We start from the raw sequence: 20,919 nt of genomic DNA on the forward strand, positions 1-20,919 counted from the left end.
AGGTTTGAATTCATTTGCTGCACTCCTAGCACCTTGCACAAAGAAATCTCTCCATCAGCTAGCAAAAACTTGGCATACATGCAATAATGGGTATTTTCACGGTACGTGGGACCCCCCCCCCCCACGCTTAACGCTGATAATTTGTTCCCGAAAAACAGTGCTAAGTGAATCAGCACCGTATTCCCATAATGTAACATATGAATTTGTGAGTTGCAGTTTATGCCATAGGAGGTGCCTCTGTAGCCAAGTGGGAAGGAGCAGCAGTGCGTAGCACACGCTTCTTGATTAGACCAGGGTTCGAGCCCGTCACCACCAAATACAGAGGATACGGAAAGGTCAGGGAATGACCACCGCATATCCCCAAAGCAAAATGACCTTAGTTGCTAATGCTCCTAAAAAAAAAAAATAATAAAATAACAAATGCCATAGGATATTTCCTAATCAATAATAAATGGTAGTGAAAAGATGCACAAACGTTGGTCAAAATATTTAATATTAAAAATTTGTACATATAAAATATTCTCCATTACATACGTATATAATTATATGGTAAGTACCTGCATTACATATCAAAATTAAACTTAAAATCCTGAATTTATTAATCTGATGGCCCTGGGTTGTCGAGTTTTTGTAACCTTGATCGATTTTGGATTGTACTTTGTGGCTGTATTCCTAATAAACTAAAAGGAGTTTTACTTTAAAATCCCCACAACGTTACCACCCAGCAATAGAGTCGACCGATCATTCGCCACTTTTGAAGCCTGGCATGTTTTTTTTTTTTTTTTCCTTCTTTCGATATGAAACTTCTTTTAGGCATTCGTTTCCAAAAACGTCCTGTTTCATCTATGTTAAAAAGTGTTGAGAAGTTTAACACCACTCTTCAATAATTTTTAGTTCTTTTTTGACAGTTTCGGCACTTGCAGCTTCACCTTGATCTGCACTTGCAGCTTCTCCCTGGATTTTAAATCTGTCTTACCAGCCCTTACTAGTTTTAAATGGTTCCACATTTTTTTTTTTTAAAGGTGAGCTTACTTCAGGCCATCATATAGGCTAATCACTTTACTTTAATAATATTTAACTTAACAGAATTGTGCGTTGGATATTATCTTCAATAAAATTATTCAGAAGTCTCTCCATTTCAATTATAATAGCCAGCCTAGTTGCTTGCAATGGAACAGCTGTCTTTCCTGCTGCTAAAATTGATTGTTCATTTTTTATAATTGTTCTTACAGTTAAACCTGCTAGTCCTAAATCGATTCGCTTCAAAACATATAATTTAATTTTCAAATTCAGTATTTTTCTTACCTTAGTAGGCTTTGTACCGTGTCCAGACATTGTTCCTTTTTAATTCTTATCCACCATTATTAATCTTGGAAAATGTAACCACATTGCATTAATTATGATACAATGTTCGAGTAAACTGTCCGTTACGCACGATGTCTAACACTGTACCGAGTGATGACTAGACTTCGGATAAATGCAAATAATGCAAATATTACAAACAACATACTTGATCATTTTTTAAAATGTTGATTGTAACAAGTTACCATAGTGCAATTAAATTAGCGTGGGAGAAAATTTCTGAAGTCAGCATGGGAAACTTTGCTATTCATTTTCAAGCTGTCGATTACATCAAATGAAATGTTTTTGTTCAACCTGCCAAAACTTCAATCTGTACACAGGTAAAAGAGCGTTATAGTGAGTTGTGACGGTGTTGGAGTTAGATGGATTATAACAAGGGCCTGCTGTATACTCAATTTACATTATTTCCTATGGATAAATCTTCCACGCTTATTCCGTACAGATCCACTTATGTTTTTATAATCCCAGTTAAGAGCACTATATGAGGTACACTTGTATTTTCAGAACCAAACCCAATTGCTCTTGATAGTTTATAACTATCAATCTTATACCTGATGGTTATAGACTCTATCAAGAGCAATCTTGTAAATGCTATATGCTATTAACAGTACTTTGTTCATAAAAGACTATGACTTATGAACTTGCTAATGTTGCAAATTAACATATATATTACAGCGATGTTTAATGTAAATTTTAGTATTACTTTAGTATAGTTTTGATTATGAACAAGCTATCTGGTCATATCATAATGCAAGTTTCATTGACATAATCAAAGTTGTTTTGCAGGTCAGATCTGTTCACCACCATAAGCATATGAACACAAGTGATTTACAACAATTGATAAGAATGAAATACAATTTTCCATCTTAAACTAACGGAAACAACCATGCATAGAAATGGTAAGTGATATGAGACTGACAACAGTAGGACAAGTTCCATTTTGTCGATGCAATTGAAACAACGGAAAACATACATATAACAGAAAATATGTAGCGTTACTTCACTGAGCATTTTTGTATACATTGGTTTAAAACTAATAGTAGTAGTGGCATGTGATTCGAGAAGGCAAGTATATGAGCTTATGCAGCATCAGCCAAAAAAAAAAAAAAAATCACACCATTCCCTCCAAATGCCTGTCCAGTTCCTCCTTAAATTTATTTAACCTATCAACTTCCACAACGACAGATGAAAGTTTGTCCCAGCAATTAACCACCCCTGGCTAAAGGCAAATTTCCGCATATCCATTCTACATCTGTCTTTTCTTTATTTGAATTTATGTCCCCTTAGGTTCGTAATCTAAACAAGTGGAAGGATCCCATCAGAATTTAGCGTGCTCAACCCATTCAAGGCCTTATACACCTCAATTAGATCACCGCGCAGGTGCCTAGTCTCCAGCCACTGCAATTTGCAGAACTTAAGCCTCTACTGGTAAGAGGATCCGTTCATTCCCCTCACCAATCTTGTTGCCCTTCTCTGTACATGCTCAAGCAAATCTACATCCTTCCTAAAATGAGGCCTCCAAACCTGTACGCAGTACTCAAGGTGTGGCCTGACCATTGCCTTACAGAGAGGGACAACACCTCCTTTTCCCTGCTAGCAAAATTCCTATATATCATTGACAAAACCCCATGACCAGCCCTGGCAGCCTGTCTGCATCGCTCAGAAAACTTCATATCTGACTGCACAATTACTCCCAGGACTTTTTCATTTTCTACTACCTTAAGTGTAGTACCACACAGTTGATACGTTTCTCTGGGGTTACTTCTACCCATATGCAGTACTTTGCATTTGTCAAGGTTAAACTTCAGTTGCCACTTCTTAGCCCATCTGCCCAAATTTTCTAGATCCTGTTGCAGTTGCACACTGCCATTACTGTCATTAACAACCCTGCCAACCTTTGTATCATCTGCAAACTTCAACACTAAGCCTGATATACCTTCATCACTATCATTGATAAATATACAAAACAACAGAGGACCCAACACCGAACCCTGTGGGACTCCACTAATAACATTAGTCCACAAAGTCCATTAATTACCACCCTCTGTCTTCTCCCAACTCAACCATCCTTTTATCCATTGTAGCAACTTACCCTTGATATTATTCTGCTCCAATTTGTACAATAGTCTTCCATGCACAACAGTATCAATATCATTCCTGAAATCCAAATACAGTCAGTCCTCGTATAGCACGATAGTTGCGTTCCTAGAAACCCTCGTGCAATGCAAAATCGTGCAATATAAACAACAGGCCCTATGGGAAAAATGGGGTTAGGTGTTCCGACCACCCAAGATTGAACACACATTTGTAACCAAAACATTACCAAACACAATAAATAATCGTAATAAAATACTTACGCATTTTATTACGACTATTGCGTAATGAAATATTGCTAATGGTTTTTCTGCTATCGTAAGCAAACTTGTTTTTTGTTTGATTTTCTATCCAAACATATGACAGGCGTTCCATCTCTTCCAATTGTTTGTGTCTTAATCTAATGGATTTTAATTAATTACACTTTGAGTTGTTCCTGCTATGAAAGTTGTTTTTTATTTTCTCTGCATTCTTTCTAATTCTCGACGTTGCCTCATTTAGGTCTGTAGCACGTGCAATATCACATAGTCTTTCATTTCGCTCAATTTCAAAAGCGTTTCACAATTTCATATTTTTTCTCTATCGACAGAGGCGGACTGGCCATAAGCCTTACCAGGGAAACCCCGGTGGGCCGGAGGCCGGTGTGATTTTGGCCATAAACCATAGTATGAAGCCTCTATAAATTTTCCCGGGTAAGAATTTTTGATCCAGTCCGCCTTTGTTTATCGATATTGCTTTTCTTTTTCTCTCTGAATCTGCAGTGTCTTCACCAGGACGCTTCCTTTTCACACCTTTTAATTAAGTATTTTACTCATTTTTATGGAATAAAGCACAATTACAAAACGAGGATGCATGCTTGATACACATAAACAAAGCTGCGCGTGTGTAGCAACTGGATAAACAACACCGTAAAGGCAGAGATACACTATTAACACCTCACATTTTAAAACAATTTCCAGTTGCGTTTCTGCTAGTGGAATCTGTTATAAACTGGTAGTAAACTCGATCTAATTGCATTTGCGATTATACCGATAGCTGGAATTGTGTTGGTTTTTACGTTATTATGGTGAAATGTGTTTCCCCTTCACTGATATAAAAACATAAATACATTTTCAGAATCTTCTCTTCATTCCTATCGTGTTGTGTTCAGTTGGGGTGATTTCGCGTCCGACTGCCATTTCTTGTAAACACAAAGGCAAATTGTGCATAAGCGAATTCGGTTCGTGTTATATAAGATATCGTTCCCCTATTTATAAATCGTGTATGATCAAATTCGTGTAGTGTAAACACGTGTTATACGAGGACTGACTGTATATGATATCAAAATTATTTTTTGCATCCAGTTTCTTTGTAACCACATAATATCCTATCAAATTTGTCAGACAAGACTTTCCCTTAACAAACATGCTGTGTCTGAATTATTGCTACAGTCTTGTCTAGATGATCCTGCAGTTCATCTTTAACCACTAACTCCATTATTTTACCCGGAACAGAAGTTAAACTAACTGGTCTGTAATTACTTGTGTCACCCTTTGATCCCCCTTTGTGAATTGGGAATACATTTGCACATCTCCAATCCGTGGGGACCTCCCCCGGATGCTCTCATAATTATGGCTAAGTGCTTGCTAATGTCCCACACTTCAGATTTATGCATCCTATCATTCATCATATTATTTGAAATCTTTCTTCAGTGTGTATCCTGCTTTAGGTGTGTGGGAAAATAAACAAAACGTGTCTCATCAACATTTGGAAATTTCATAGTACATAATGTTAGAATAGGGGGAAAGGTCATGATTTTCATTAGATTAATGGAAACTCAATTTGGTCACTAACGTCTGGCCAGAAAATCATGACCTCTTTTCCTATTGAAACATTACTTAACTGACAGTGAAGTAATGTTTCAATAAAATAAATAGTTGTATTTATTTTATTGAAAATAGTATTTCCAATAGTTATTTTATTTTATTATTTTTTTTTTTTTTAGGTTGCATTATCTTGTCATTACAGAATTGCAGTAAACAACCATAAAACTGTATTAGCTCTGCCAGAGGTTCTTCTTGGTTTATTACCTGGTGCTGGAGGTACACAACGCCTGCCCCGCTTAGTAAGTGAACCAATGTTTATATAGTTGACTAGTTATTTACAAGTGTCAGTTTCTTTTTTTCTTAAAGCATCTGTTCACAAACTGATTATATATATTTTGTATATGCAGATTTTGCTTCCTGATGCCTTGGACATGATGTTAACGGGTAAAAATATTCGAGCTAATCGGGCTAAAAGAATGGGATTGGTGGATCAACTCATTGAACCTCTAGGTATTGAAATAATTTCAGACTTGGTTGTTTTTTACTGATACACACACAGTACTGCCATGAGAACTTTAATTGAAAGAAACAGAAAGCTGTTTTGTTTATAGAATTTATTTATTGATGAACAAAATGCAGAAATCTGAAATGGCCAAATTCAGTTACGTACCCATAGATCAAACACTGCATAACAAACAAATTCACCAACATAATTAGAGAATCACAAATAATAACTACACTTTTAATTTTAAATCAAAAGTTAAATGCAATAATAATCCTCCAATTCACCAGTTATGTAGCAGTAATACTACCATGCTAAAAGGCGCCTCCATAGCCAGGTGGGAAGGGGCAGCAGTGCGTAGCACACGCTTCTTGATTAGACCGGGGTTCGAGCCCATCACCACCAAATACGGAGGATGCGGAAAGGTCAGGGAATGACCACCGCATATCCCGGAGCAATATGGCCTTAGTTGCTAATGCTCCTAAAAACCAAATAACAATAACAACAATAACCATGCTAAAAAGTTTGCGTTATATGTATTAGGCTATACTGTTATGCTTTAAAGTTATAAATTAATTATAATATATAATAAAATTATCCAACTAATGCCAACCGACGTGATTGAGATTTTTGAGCTACCTATTACCACATTTAAAATACTAGAATTTCTTCTACCAATCACTTTATAATACTATAACAATGGCATGAAAATTCAAATGATACAAAGATTCTTCGTATATTTAATTCTACCAAATTCTACAGCTAACTTAAAAAATAAACTAATGAGCGTGACTAGAACTATAAAGCTATTTGTAGAATATGATTACTATGACAATTAGGTCAATAAAACAACAAAATTTTTCAAAAAACTTATTGTTCCTGGGAGCTGAAAATTCTTTGACTACAACATGGATACTCTCATTCCTAGAATTCTCTCTCTCTCTCGAATTGTACTATTCATTTTATTTAAGATATTATTCAAAATTTTAGATAAATATTCTTTTTACAAAACTTTCTCTTAGTTTAGTTCCACCCTCTCCATTGTTCTCTTTGATGTTTCTTTATTTAACTATTATTTTGTTTTGTATTTGCTGTTTGCTGGCTTATTCATTCTGCTGACATTTTAATTTCCATTATGTTTCAGGCAACATGTCGTTGGCTATGCTAAGCGGCCATCTTTTCTTTCTTTATTTTATTTTCCTTTTTTTTTTTTTTTTTTTTTTGCAATTTGTTAGTTAATTTTAATTTATTTAACATGGTTGTGGTGGTTGTAGTTGCTTGGCACTGCTCATATTGCCGTCTATAGACTGGTTAATTTTGTATTTTATGTTCTTATTTATATTATGTTTTTCAGTTGGCAGATTGTTTTGCACCGTGAAGGTGCTAAAGTTATCTTAGATTTTAATTTTCATTGCATAAGGGTCAACATGCTGGCCTTTATGCAGTTGACTACCGGGCTGATGGTGTTCTGTCAGTTGCTGTTCTATGCATTGATTTGTGTGGCATTTGAAATGCAGTGATTCCATGCCTATTCATACCCTGTGGCCTTCTGATGAGATAGGACACAGTGGTGGTCATCTGTTTTCAAATTTTTCTTGTTTCATTTATTGATCCCTGGATGTGGATTGTTTGCAGTATTGAAGTTGTGATATTTCCTGTTATTTGGTCTCGGCATTTTCTAGGGATGCCAGTCTAAATCTGTTCATAATTGATTTGTAAATTATGCCATGTTGACTTATTTAAAGTATTATTCAAAATTTTAGGCACATTCTTTTCACAAAACTCTTAATGTATCCCCCCCCCCCCTTGTTGACTTTGCTTCTTTATTTAACTGTTAGTTTTTGTTGTATACAATGTTCACAGGAATACAATGTTATCTGGTCTGTTGAAATTTTAATTTACATTATATATATATATATATATATATATATATATATATACAGTAAACCCTCGCTAATCCGGATTAATTAGGAGGAGAGGTCTGAATTAAGCAATAATTCGGATTAGTGAAGCAAAAGATAACCCAAAATGGCTCTAAAAAACTTAGAACATAAATAAATTGAAAATTTAATGATATAAGTAGTGCTGATGAAAATAAAAAATATATATATCATTGTAGAGCCTTTATTTAAAAACCATAAAAAGACTTATCTGTCGATAGAGGGATAAATGTATTGCTTTTTATACATATATCAGGAGGCGTTTTCGGCATTGGATGCCAATGCCACTTAATCGTTGCTATGAATACTGCTTAAATACGGGTTCTTCTAGCAACACTTCCTTTGGCATTTTTAATGTCTGTCTATTTGATACTCTGCTTGTATCACTACCCACATCGAATTTTAAAGCAAATGCCTTTATAGCTTCTTTTTGTTTTTTAATATCTGACACAGTCTGTTGACCAATACCCAGGACCGGATTTCCCATTAGGCACCATAGGCCTACTGCCTAGAGCCTATGAAGAAGGGAAAATTTTAAAAAAAAAACCAGTTCACTCTTTTCACTGTGACTAATGAAAAACGAGCTGAGAAAACATGTGCGCAATCAACTCTAGCAGCTTCAATTTAATACGCAGTCTATCTATGGTTCTCGAAACTAGAAGAACCAAAGTGATGGTTGCTTCGTCAGTGTTGAGGTGGTTTATCATTTATTATAGTTAAAACTTGAGTCACGTTGATTGACGTGATTCGTAGTCAAAATGTTAAAATAGAAGAAACTTTTACCCCCATTTTTTAAACACATTTCAGAATAAAAGTGCCTAGGACGTTTGAACACAAAAATCCAGGACACCATTTTCAAGTTTTCTATCACTTTGATCATGTTAAAGATAGTTAAGGTAACTTGTTTTCTTTTTATTCCACTTTTCAATTCTTTATAATTTCTAATTATATAAAATATGTTAACTTATATACATATATATACGTATAAAGAAGCAAATGAAGCATATAAGCAAAAACATCAGTCCGACTCAGAGTCCACAACAATACTAAACAACATGCAAGACAATTAATTAATGGGTGCTGTTCTTCGTGGACTAATGTTATTAGTGAAGTCCCACAGGGTTCGGTGTTGGGTCCTCTGTTGTTTTGTATATTTATCAATGATATTGATGAAGGTATATCAGGCTTAGTGTCGAAGTTTGCAGATGATACAAAGGTTGGCAGGATTGTTAATGACAGTAATGGCAGTGTGCTACTGCAACAGGATCTAGATAATTTGGGCAGATGGGCTAAGAAGTGGCAACTGAAGTTTAACCTTAACAAATGCAAAGTACTACATATGGGTAGAAGTAACCCCAAAGAAACGTACCAACTGTGTGGTACTACACTTAAGGTGGTAGAAAATGAAAAAGACCTGGGAGTAATTGTGCAGTCAGATATGAAGTTTTCTGAGCAGTGCGCACAGGCGGCCAGGGCAAGTCATGGGGTTTTGTCAATGATATATAGGAATTTTGCTAGCAGGGAAAAGAAGGTGATTGTCCCTCTGTATAAGACAATGGTCAGGCCACGCCTTGAGTACTGCGTACAGGTATGGAGGCCTCGTTTTAGGAAGGATGTAGATTTGCTTGAGCGTGTACAGAGAAGGGTAACAAGATTGGTGAGAGGAATGAACGGATTCTCTTACCAAGAGAGGCTTAAGTTCTGCAAATTGCGGTGGCTGGAGACTAGGCACCTGCACAGTGATCTAATTGAGGTGTATAAGGCCTTGAATGGGTTGAGCATGCTAAATTCTGATGGGATCCTTCCACTTGTTCAGATTACGAACCTAAGGGGACATAAATTCAAATTAAGAAAAGACAGATGTAGAATACATATGCGAAAATTTGCCTTTAGCCAGTGGGTGGTTAATTACTGGGACAAACTTCCATCTGTCATTGTGGAAGTTGATAGGATAAATAAATTTAAGGAGGAACTGGACAGGCATTTGGAGGGAATGGTGTGTTTTTTTTTTTTTTTTTTTTTTGGCTGATGCTGTATAAGCTCATACACTTGCTTTCTTGCATCACATGTCACTACTACTACTAATAATAATACTACTACAATGTAATGTCTATCCCATCTCTCTCTGTGCAGTCAATCAGCACGCAGTCAGAGTGGCTCATCTGCTTTCCTAAATCCCGTGTGTCTCTCAAAGTACTCAACTGAGGTTAGGCAGACAAAGGTTGCAAAGGAAAACAGCAAAGAGTTCTTTACTTATGTAAACTCTAGAAGGAAGGAGATGAATCAGATTGGTCCACTTGGTGTTGATGATCCTGCTCAGGTGGCTAACAAACTAAATGAGTATTTTGCCTCTACATTCACACATGAGGAATTATTCAGGGAGGGTACTGGCAGAGGTGAACTAAATTCTGGCATTGAGATAAATGATTTTGTATTAACTGAGAGGAAAGTGGAAGAGAAATTGTTGAAGATAGACATAAGAAAGGCACCTGGGATGGATGGGATCTATTCAGTTATATTGAAGGAGGCAGCAAAGGAAGTAAGCAAACCCTTAGCCATAATTATGAGAGCTTCCTTGGACTCAGGGGAGGTACCCATGGACTGGAGATGTGACCCCAATTCACAAAGGAGGATCAAAGAGGCAACACAAGTAATTATAGACCTGTCAGTTTAACTTCTGTTGCAGGGAAATTAATGGAGGCACTGATTAAAGAAGCACTGTAGGATCATCTAGACAAGACTTGAGTTATAGCTCAGACACAGCATGGTTTTGTTAAGGGAAAGTGTTGTCTGACCAATTTGATTGGTCACAAAGCAACTGGATGCAGGAAATAACTTTGATATCATATATTTGGATCTTAGAAAGGCTTTTGATACTGTTGCACATTGAAGACTGCTGCACAAATTGGAGCAGTGTGGCACTGGAGGCAAATTGCTGCTGTGGATAAAGGAATGGTTGAGTGGGAGAAGACAGAGAGTGGTAATCAATGGACACTGCTCATTGTGGACTAATGTTATTAGTGGAGTCCCTCAGGGTTCAGTGTTGGGTCCATTGTAGTTTTCTGTATTTATAAATGATATTGATGATGGTATATCAGGCTTAATGTCCAAATTTGCAGACGATACGAAGGTAGGCGGGGTTGTTAATGACAGTACACTGCTGCAACAGCATTTAGAAAAGTGGGCAAATGGGCTGAGCAGTGGCAAATGAAGCTAACATTGACATATGTAAAGTACTACATATGGGAAGCAGTAACCCCAGAGTAACATATCAACTCTGTGGTACTACACTGACAGTGGTAGAGAATGAAAAGGACTTTGGGGTAATTGTGCAGGCAGATATGAAGTTCTCTGAGCAGTGCAGACGGTCTTCAAGAGTAGCTCATGGTGTCTTGTCCATGATATACAGGAATTTTGTTGCAGGGATAAGAAAGTAATTATCCCCTTGTATAAGGCAATGGTCAGGCCTCATTTTAAGAAGGATGTAGAGGTGTTGGAATGAGTACAGAGTAGGGCAACAGGATTAGTGAATGGAACAAAGGGTTGCTCTTACGAAGAAAGGCTTAAGTTTTGCAGATTACAGTGTTTGGAGACTAGGCACCTGTGGGGTGATCTGATTTAGGTGTATAAAGCCTTGAATTGTTTGAGCATGCTCATTGCTGATGGAATTCTTCCTCTTGCTCAGAATAATCACCTGAGAGGGTATAAATTCAAATTGAGGGAAGACAATCGTAGAATAGAAGTGTGGAAGTTTGCCTTTAACCAGCGGGTAGTTGATTGGAGGAACAGACTTCCATCTTTTTTGTTGTGGAAGTTGATAGCTTAAATAAATTTAAGGCAGAGCTGGACAGGTATTTGGAACGAACAGAGTGAAATCAGAGTTTTTTTTTTTTTTTTTGCTGATGCTGCATAAGCTTTCTTTCTTGCATCGTATGCCTCTACTAATGTAACAATGGTTTGCTCTCTCTCTCTCTCTCTCTCTCTCTCTCTCTCTCTCTCTCTCTCTCTCTCTCTCTCTCTCTCTCTCTCTCTCTCTCTCTCTCTCTCTCTGTGTGTGTGTGTGTGTGTGTGTGTGTGTGTGTGTGTGTGTGCAGTAGTCCTTCCTTATACGTGGTTTCATTTGATGCAAGAAAGCAAGCTTTCTTGCTTGCTTTCTTGCATCAAATGTCTCTACTAATGCTAATGTTTCAGTTACCTGTGGTCTGAAAATATTAAATGGAAAATTCCAGAAATAAACAATTCATAAGTTTTAGATTGTGTTCCGTTCTGAGTAGCTTGATGAAATCTCACGGCGTCCCACCCAGGACATGAATCATCCCTTTGTCCAGCTTATCCACACTGTATACACTACTCACCCATTAGTCACTTAGTAGCCGTCTCGGTTATCAGATTGGCTTTGCGGTATCACCTTACTTATGTTCAAGTAACCCGTATTTTACTTAATAATGGCCAAAAAGCACAAGAGTAGTGATGCTGGCTTGGATATACCAAAGAGAAGCCGAAAAATACTTCCTTTAAGTGAAAAGGTGAAAGTTCTTGACTTAATAAAGAAAGAAAAAAAATCGTATGCTGAGGTTGCTAAGATCTACAATAAGAATAAATCTTCTCTCCATGAAATTGTGGCACCTCCATAGCCAGGTGGGAAGGAGCAGCAGTGTGTAACACACACTTCTTGATTAGACCGGGGTTCGATCCTGTCACCACCAAATATGGAGGATGCGGAAAGGTCAGGGAATGACCACCACATATTCCCGGAGCAATATGGCCTTAGTTGCTAGCTAAGAAACTAAGGAATTAAGAAACCAACTAAGAAATATTGTTCAAGGTTTAGGCCAAAATGGATGTCAGATGAACTAATGAGGCATATGGCAGAGAAGAAAAATGCATGGGATACTTACAAATTAACACATGACACAGAAGCCTATGATATGCAACCAAGTTACAAAGGAGGTTAGGCAGGCGAAGGCAGATTACGAAAAATCCTTGGCAAGGGATGCAAAGAAAAACAGCAAAGAATTCTTTACTTATGTAAACTCTAGAAGGAAGGGGATGAATCAGATTGGTCCACTTGATATTGATGGGTCAACTGTTGATGATCCTGCTCAGGTAGCTAACAAACTAAATGAATATTTTGCATTGACATTCACACGTGAGGAGTTATTCAGCGAGGGGAATGCCAGAGGTGTATTCAACTCTAGCAGTAAGCTACAGAATCTTGAAATAACTGGGAGTAAAGTGGAGGAGAAACTGTTGAAGATAAACACAAGAAAGGCACCCAGAGTGGATGGGATCTATCCAGTTATATTAAAGGAGGCAGCAAAGGAAGTAAGCAAACCCTTAGCCATAATTATGAGAGCTTCCTTGGACTCAGGGGAAGTACCCATGGACTGGAGATGTGCAAATGTGACCCCAATTCACAAAGGAGGATCAAAGGGTGACACAAGTAATTATAGACCTGTTAGTTTAACTTCTGTTCCAGGAAAATTAATGGAGGCACTGGTTAAAGAAGCACTGCAGGATCATTTAGACAAGACTTCAGTTATAGCTCAGACACAGCATGGTTTTGTTAAGGGGAAGTCTTGCCTGACCAATTTGATTGGATACTATGATGCAGTCACAAAAGAACTGGATGCAGGGAATAGCTTTGATATTATATACTTGGATCTTAGAAAGGCTTTTGATACTGTTGCATATGGAAGACTGCTACACAAATTGGAGCAGTGTGACATTGGAGGCAAATTGCTGCTATAGATAAAGAGGTGGTTGAGGGGGAGAAGACAGAGAGTGGTAATCAATGGACACTGCTCATCGTGGACTAATGTTATTAGTGGAGTCCCTCAGGGCTCAGTGTTGGGTCCATTATTGTTTTCTGTATTTATAAATGATATTGATGACGGTATATCAAGCTTAATGTCCAAGTTTTCAGACGATACAAAGGTTGGCAGGGTTGTCAAGGACACTACTGACACTATGCTGCTGCAACAGGATCTGGAAAGGTTGAGCAGATGGGCTGAGAGGTGGCAAATGAAGTTTAACATTGACAAATGTAAAGTACTACACATGGGAAACAGCAACCCCAGAGCAACATATCAACTCTGTGGTACTACAATGACAGTGGTAGAGAATGAAAGGGACTTGGGGGTGGTTGTGCAGGCAGATATGAAGTTCTCTGAGCAGTGCAGACGGGCTGCAAGAGTAGCTCATGGAGTATTGTCAATGATATACAGGAATTTTTCCAGCAGGGATAAGGAGGTGATTATTCCATTGTATAAGGCAATGGTCAGGCCACACCTAGAGTACTGTATACAGGTCTGGAGGCCTCATTTCAAGAAGGATGTAGAGCTGCTGGAACGAGTACAGAGAAGGGCAACAAGATTAGTGAATGGAAAAGAGGTGCTCTTACGAAGAAAGGCTTAAGTTTTGCAAATTACAGTGTCTGGAGACTAGGCACCAGCGAGGTGATTTGATAGAGGTGTATAAAGCCTTGAATGGTTTAAGCATGTTCAATGCTGATGGGATTCTTCCTCTAGCTCAGAAAAATCACCTGAGAGGGCATAAATTCAAATTGATGAAAGACAGATGTAGGATAGACGTGCGGAAATTTGCCTTTAGCCAGCGGGTGGTTGGTTGGTGGAACAGACTTCCATCCCTTGTAGTGGAGGTTGATAGCCTAAATAAGTTTAAGGCTCAGCTGGACAGGTATTTTGATCGAACAGAGGGGTGAAGTGGAAGTGGTTTTTTTTTTTTTTTTTTGGCTGATGCTGCATAAGCTTGCTTTTTTGCATCAAATGCCTCTACTAATGCTAATGCTCCTAAAAACCAAATAACTAACAATAACAAACAAACCATGAAATTGTGAAGAAAAGAAATTCGTGCTAGTTTTGCTATCACGCTTCAAACTGCAAAAGTTACGACCATAGTGCATGATAAGTGCTTAGTTAAAATGAAAAAGGCATTAAATTTGTGGATATAAGCATTAGCAACTAAGGCCATATTGCTCCGGGAATATGTGGTGGTCATTCCCTGACCTTTCCGCATCCTCCGTATTTGGTGGTGACGGGATCGAACCCTGGTCTAATCAAGAAGCGTGTGTTATGCACTGCTGCTCCTTCCCACCTGGCTATGGAGGTGCCACAATTTCATGGAGAGAAGATTTATTCTTATTGTAGATCTTAGCAACCTCAGCATACGATTTTTTTTTCTTTCTTTATTAAGTCAAGAACTTTCACCTTTTCACTTAAAGGAAGTATTTTTGTCAAGTATTTGTCACACTTCAAACTGCAAAAGTTACGACCATAGTGCATGATAAGTGCTTAGTTAAAATGAAAAAGGCATTAAATTTGTGGATAGAAGACATGAATAGGAAATGTGTTCCGATTGATGGTGACGTGTTGTGCTAGAAAGCATTGAGCCTATACGAAGACTTCAGCAAGGGATCCTCTGAAACTTGTGACACCAAGCCATTTACTGCTGAAGTAAGGAATGTTTACACAGATTCAGGAATAGGTTTGGACTGAAAAATTACTGGAGAGAGATAGAGGCTGCGTCTGCTGATGAAGATGCTGCTACCACATTTCCAGCAGAGTTGAAGAAGTTGATTAAGGAGAAAGGATACCATCCAAAGTAAGTCTTCAATTGCGATGAAACTGGGCTCTTTTGGCACACAGCCCAATAGAACCTATATTCATAAAAGTGCAAAGGAGGCACCAGGGCATAAAATATGGAAAGAGATTAACTCTAGTACTATGTGGCAATGCTGCAGGGCATATGATGAAGCCCGACATAGTATACAGACCAAAGAACCCATGTGCTCTCAAAAACAAAAATTATCTGCCTGTATTCTGGCAACATAATCAGAAAGCTTGGGTGACAGCCATCTTGTTTATGGAGTGGTTCCACCAATGCTTCATCCCAGAAGTGAAAAAATACTTGGAAGAGGAAGGGTTGGAATTTAAAGTCCTATTAAAAATATATACAGACCAAAGAACCCATGTGCTCTCAAAAACAAAAATTATCTGCCTGTATTCTGGCAACATAATCAGAAAGCTTGGGTGACAGCCATCTTGTTTATGGAGTGGTTCCACCAATGCTTCATCCCAGAAGTGAAAAAATACTTGGAAGAGGAAGGGTTGGAATTTAAAGTCCTATTAAAAATAAACAATGCACCTGGCCATCCTGAATCTGTTTGCTATGGAAATGAAAATGTTGAAGTTGTATTTTTACCTCTAAATACAACCTCATTGCTTCAGCCCTTGACCATCGTTCAGTTTGTCAAGGCCACACTCACCTGCCTGGTATTTGATCGCATTCGATCAGCAATTGATGCAGACCCTAATCTGGGCATAATGACATAATGCAGTGCTGGAAATCATTCACTGTTTCTGATGCAGTAACGTTGATCAAAACTGCAATGGATGAATTAAAATCAGACGCTGTAAATGCCTGCTGGAAGAATGATTCACGACTTGATTTCACTTATGGAGTGAAGTCATGAACAAATTTAAAGGCTTCCTGGGGATCGATGGAGAAATTAGGAAAATCATTCACACAGCAAGACAAGTTGGCGGAGAAGAATTTGCCGACATGCTCGTTGAAGAAGTGGAAGAACATAAGAACATTTCCTCTGTGAGAATCTTATTGTAAGTAATCAGAGTGTTGGGCATGATCTCCCTTTAACACATCCATGCTGTGATCATCTATAGCCCACTCCTTTCGATGAACTTGGATTACTTCTTTAACTATTGGATCCATTATTTTACCTGCCATAGAGGTCAGACTTACAGGTCTTTAGGAACTTATTATTATTATTAGCTATATGGTGCAAGGAAGCCCGAGGTTTATGCTGCAACAGCCAAAAAAAAAAAAAATTCCCTAGTTACCCAGAGAGAGAGAGAGAGAGAGAGAGAGAGAGAGAGAGAGAGAGAGAGAGAGAGAGAGAGAGAGAGAGAGAAGTAGAAGGGAATCACCAAGAAAGAGAAGAATGATGACATCCAGCTCAGGACCCTGGGTGTGCCAAGGCCATACTCACCAGATGTGAGTCCCCGGGGTTAACTTGCCCTGGGTCATAGGATTCTGTCAGTATAGCTCAAGGCTTGACTACTTCTTTTGCTGCTGCTTTTATAATTGAATAGATTCCATCATCGAGTGTTTTTTTAACACCCAGTCAACATTAAATAGGTGTATGCTATCCCTGTCTCTAAAAACACTCATCTGTGAATGTTGCTGACAAACTGAACAAATATTTCACACATATGTGAAATATTTGTTCAGTTTGTCAATAATGTATACAAGATTATCAATTGTTAGACCTTCAGTAATTTAATATTTACATATTAAATTAATATAAATGGGTGTTGTCATAAAATTGCTTTCTGTTTCTCCTAATGTTTAGAAAATTGACTTCATTCCAAATATTTTCTTTAAAGCTTTTTTTTTTCCCTCTTCCTCCCAGGACCTGGTTTGAATCATCCAGAAGAAAGGACATTAGAATACTTAGAAGAAATTGCTGTCAGCATAGCACATGACTTAGCAAATAAATCTTTAAAAGTGAATAGGAAAAGACCACTACTGGAAAGTAAGCTTTCAGAATAATAAACACTGCAAGTTTTAAATGAAATTTAGCTGTCCTTATGTTTAAAGTTCTTTAATACATCCAAACTTTTGGCTTTTTTAATTTTTCTGCTGCTGCTGCTCCTCTAATGAGAATGGAGACAGTTTTGTATATAGTTAATCAATATTAATGTTTTAAACATTGCTTATTAATAGACACATATTTCCCATTTGGTAGAATACAATTATTCACAAAAGGGAATGTCTTAATACAGACAATTCTGTTTTGAAGGATAGGGTTACAAGGAATTACTTGTGGTCTCCACATTTCTTTTACCCTTGGGGCATTCATTTTCCTTTGCAATAATCCATGCCAAAATATGTGTAAATCAAAAAAAATATATATATCATATGTGTATGTGTGACATGTATAGAAAAGTGCTGAAAGCTGCACGACACTTGATAATCTGTAATATGCAGGGTGTTTTGATTAAAATTATTTATCTCCTGGTTATTTAGTTATATAGGTTATTTATCTCCTGGACCTTTTTTGTCATATTTGGACTGAAATTTTTGAATTTGATGTTTAAATTGCACTAAATAGTACCATACAGATTTTAATATTTCTGTATTTAAATTTTGCCTAATTTCTGCTCTTTTTCTCAGTGGGAAAGTTCTTTCCCATCCAGATGTTTTTATTCTAAAAACATCATCAGTGCACTGAAATGAAAGTAAACTGATTTTATTTGAAACAAAAACAAACACAATGGTTGTATGTGATGATTGATTTTTGTTTTGCTTTGTCAAAGAGCTAGCTGTGCCAGCGCAGTTGTATTGCATCTCCTCTTGCAAATAATGACAAAGAAATAACATTCAGAATAAGTATTTTAAAACCAGATGTGCAATAATGAATTCATTATCAGAAAATAAAAGGATAAATAAAATGGGGTGGGATATTTTGGTGCTTACCTTTGTGATTTTGGCTGTTTTTTTTGTTTTTTTTTTATCAAAGATCAGTTACACTGGTCGGCATCAATTTCCTCCCCGAAATAATTTCGACAGATTCTTGTAGGAAATATGTTCAAAAACTCAGATATATGATTAAAAAGTTCTCACCAACCTCAGTTTTCAAATACAGTCAGTCCTCATATAACGTGTTTACACTACACAAATTCGATCATACACAATCTATAAATAGAGTAACGATATCATATATAACATGAACTGAATTTGCTTATGCATGATTCGCCTTTGTGTTTATAAGAAATGGCAGTCGAACGCAGAATCACTCCAACTGAATGCAACACGATAGGAATGAAGAGAAGATTCTGAAAATGTATTTATGTTTTTTATATCAGTGAAGGGGGGAGAAAACACATTTCACCATAGTAATGTAAAAACCCACACAATTCCAGCTATCAGTATTATCGCAAATGCAATTAGATCGAGTTTACTATTTATAACAGATTTCACTAGCAGAAATGCAACTGGAAATTGTTTTTGTTTTATGGTAGTAACCCCCAGAAATGTGCTTTAGTAAAATGTGAGCTAGTGAGGCATTAATAGTGTGTCTCTGCCTTTACAGTGTTGTTTATCAGTTGCTACACATGCGCAGCTTTGTTTATGTGTATCAAGCGTGCCTCCTCATTTTGTAATTATGCTTTATTCCCTAAAAATGAGTAAAATACTTAAGGTGTGAAAAGGAAGCATCCTGGTGAAGACACTACAGATTCAGAGAGAAAAAGAAAAGCAATATTGATAGACAGAGGTGGACTAGGTCAAAAATTCTTACCCGGGAAAATTTGTAATGGCCTCATACTAGCGTTTATGGCCAAAATCACCAGCCTCTATCGTCTTCTGGCCTCTGTCCCACCAGGATTTCCCCAGTAATGCTTATGGCCAGTCCGCCTCTGTCGATAGAGAAAAAATATGATATTGTGAAACACTGAACGAAATGAAAGACCATGAAAGACCAGGCCTAAATGAGGCAATGCTGAGAATTAGAAATAATGCAGAGAAAATAAAATCAACTTTCATAGCAGGAACAACTCAAAGTATAACAAAATCCATTAGATCAAGACACAGAGAATTGAAAGAGATGGAATGACTGTCATCTGTTTGGATAGAAGATTAAACAAAGAACAAGTTTGCTTACGATAGAAGCAAAAGTATTAACAATATTTTATTACATAATAGTCGTAATAAAATACTTATGTATTTTATTGCAATTATTTATTGTGTTTGGTAATGTTTTGGTTAAAAATGTGTGTTCAACCTTGGATGGTCAGCACCTAACCCTATTTTCCCCATAGGGCCTGTTATTTATATTGCACGATTTTGCATTGCATGAGGGTTAATAGGAACACAACTATCGTGCTATATGAGGACTGACTGTATATCATAAAATAATGACAGAAAGCCAAGACCTGTTGTTAAAGCTCCACTTCCTACATTCTCATTTAGACTTTTCCCGAAAATTTAGAAGCAGTCGCCGATGAACACTGTGAAAGGTTTCACCAAGATATTTCTTAAATGGGGAAAAAAAAGATATTAGGGAAAATGGGATACAAATATGTTGGCAGACTACTGTTGGAATCTCGTACGGGAGACACCAATGATTATAAAAGGCAAAAAAATGACAAAATAAGTGAGATACATAAGTGTTATGAGATACATTTTTGTAAATAGAATAAGGTTAATAGACCCATTGTTCAATGTTTAGTACTGTGTGTAACATTTTCTTAAAATATACAAAATCTTTTTTACTAGAAACTTTGATTTTAATTCCTTCTCCCTTAAAATTGGTGGATGTTGCAGCATCATGGTTGCCATATTTGAATTCAGCAACATCAAATCTACAAGAGTCACCCTGAATTTTAACAGGGAGAGTGGGGGGAATTGTCAACCTCATTTTATCAGTAACATTGAATGGCTGCTGCTATTATTTCTGCAAACAAAAACAATGTAACTAATAACAGCAAATTTAAATAATTTTAATTGTGTAGCAAAACAGCAGATACAGATCATAGAAATAATACCCAACATTCTATATTGTTTATATGAGATACTGTAGGTAGCATAGTTTCAAAAGAGAGCGAACATATTCTTTGAATGTTATTCATAAACTTGATGTGGTATCCCTCTGCCCCGTTACAAGCTTGTAGCCTACATAATAAATTAGGAAGAATATTCTTTAGAATAATGCTCTTAACTTAGAGCTTGCATTGCATATTCTCTGTTTGAGATCATCTGAATTGTTAATGGTGTGCCATACACTTGCTTTAATGAAACCCCAAAAGGGGAAAAAAAAAAAAAAAAGTCTGAAGGGGTGAGATTGGATCAAAGAACATGATGACCTAGGCACATTTCCCTCATGTCCTGTACACTGACCTTTAAAAATTGTACCCACCGTTGTACTACTACATTTTTGTGTGTGGTAGGGCCCCATTGTGCTAGAACCACATTTAAATCAAATGATGTTGTTGGGCTTCAAGGTTTACAAAACTATTTAACCAGTCATATGCATTAATGCAAAGTAAATCATAATATTTTTCCCCATTCAGAATGCCATCATCAAAAACTGGTTGACAACTTCATCTTCTGCATGTATGTACATAAATTGAAAGACCTTCTCACCCGATCACAATTATTTCAGCAATAGTTTGGG

The 20,919-nt window shown here is 37.0% G+C and overlaps 1 protein-coding gene across 2 annotated transcripts in view; it reads left to right on the forward strand.

Annotated features, from left to right (window-relative positions):
* Mtpalpha (monolysocardiolipin acyltransferase Mtpalpha) overlaps positions 1–20,919 on the forward strand; it is a 370,336-nt gene that overhangs the window by 146,765 nt on the left and 202,652 nt on the right. For both annotated transcript variants that reach the window (XM_090373365.1, XM_090373366.1), the window contains 3 exons: positions 5,441–5,560; positions 5,669–5,771; positions 17,155–17,277. In XM_090373365.1, the coding sequence (XP_090229491.1) occupies positions 5,441–5,560; positions 5,669–5,771; positions 17,155–17,277 (346 nt within the window). The remainder of the gene's footprint in view (positions 1–5,440; positions 5,561–5,668; positions 5,772–17,154; positions 17,278–20,919) is intronic.

This window comes from Mastigoproctus giganteus, chromosome 5, assembly GCF_048544385.1.
Source record: "Mastigoproctus giganteus isolate SK-2022 chromosome 5, ASM4854438v1, whole genome shotgun sequence".
In the NCBI taxonomy this organism is placed as follows: Eukaryota; Metazoa; Arthropoda; class Arachnida; order Uropygi; family Thelyphonidae; genus Mastigoproctus; species Mastigoproctus giganteus.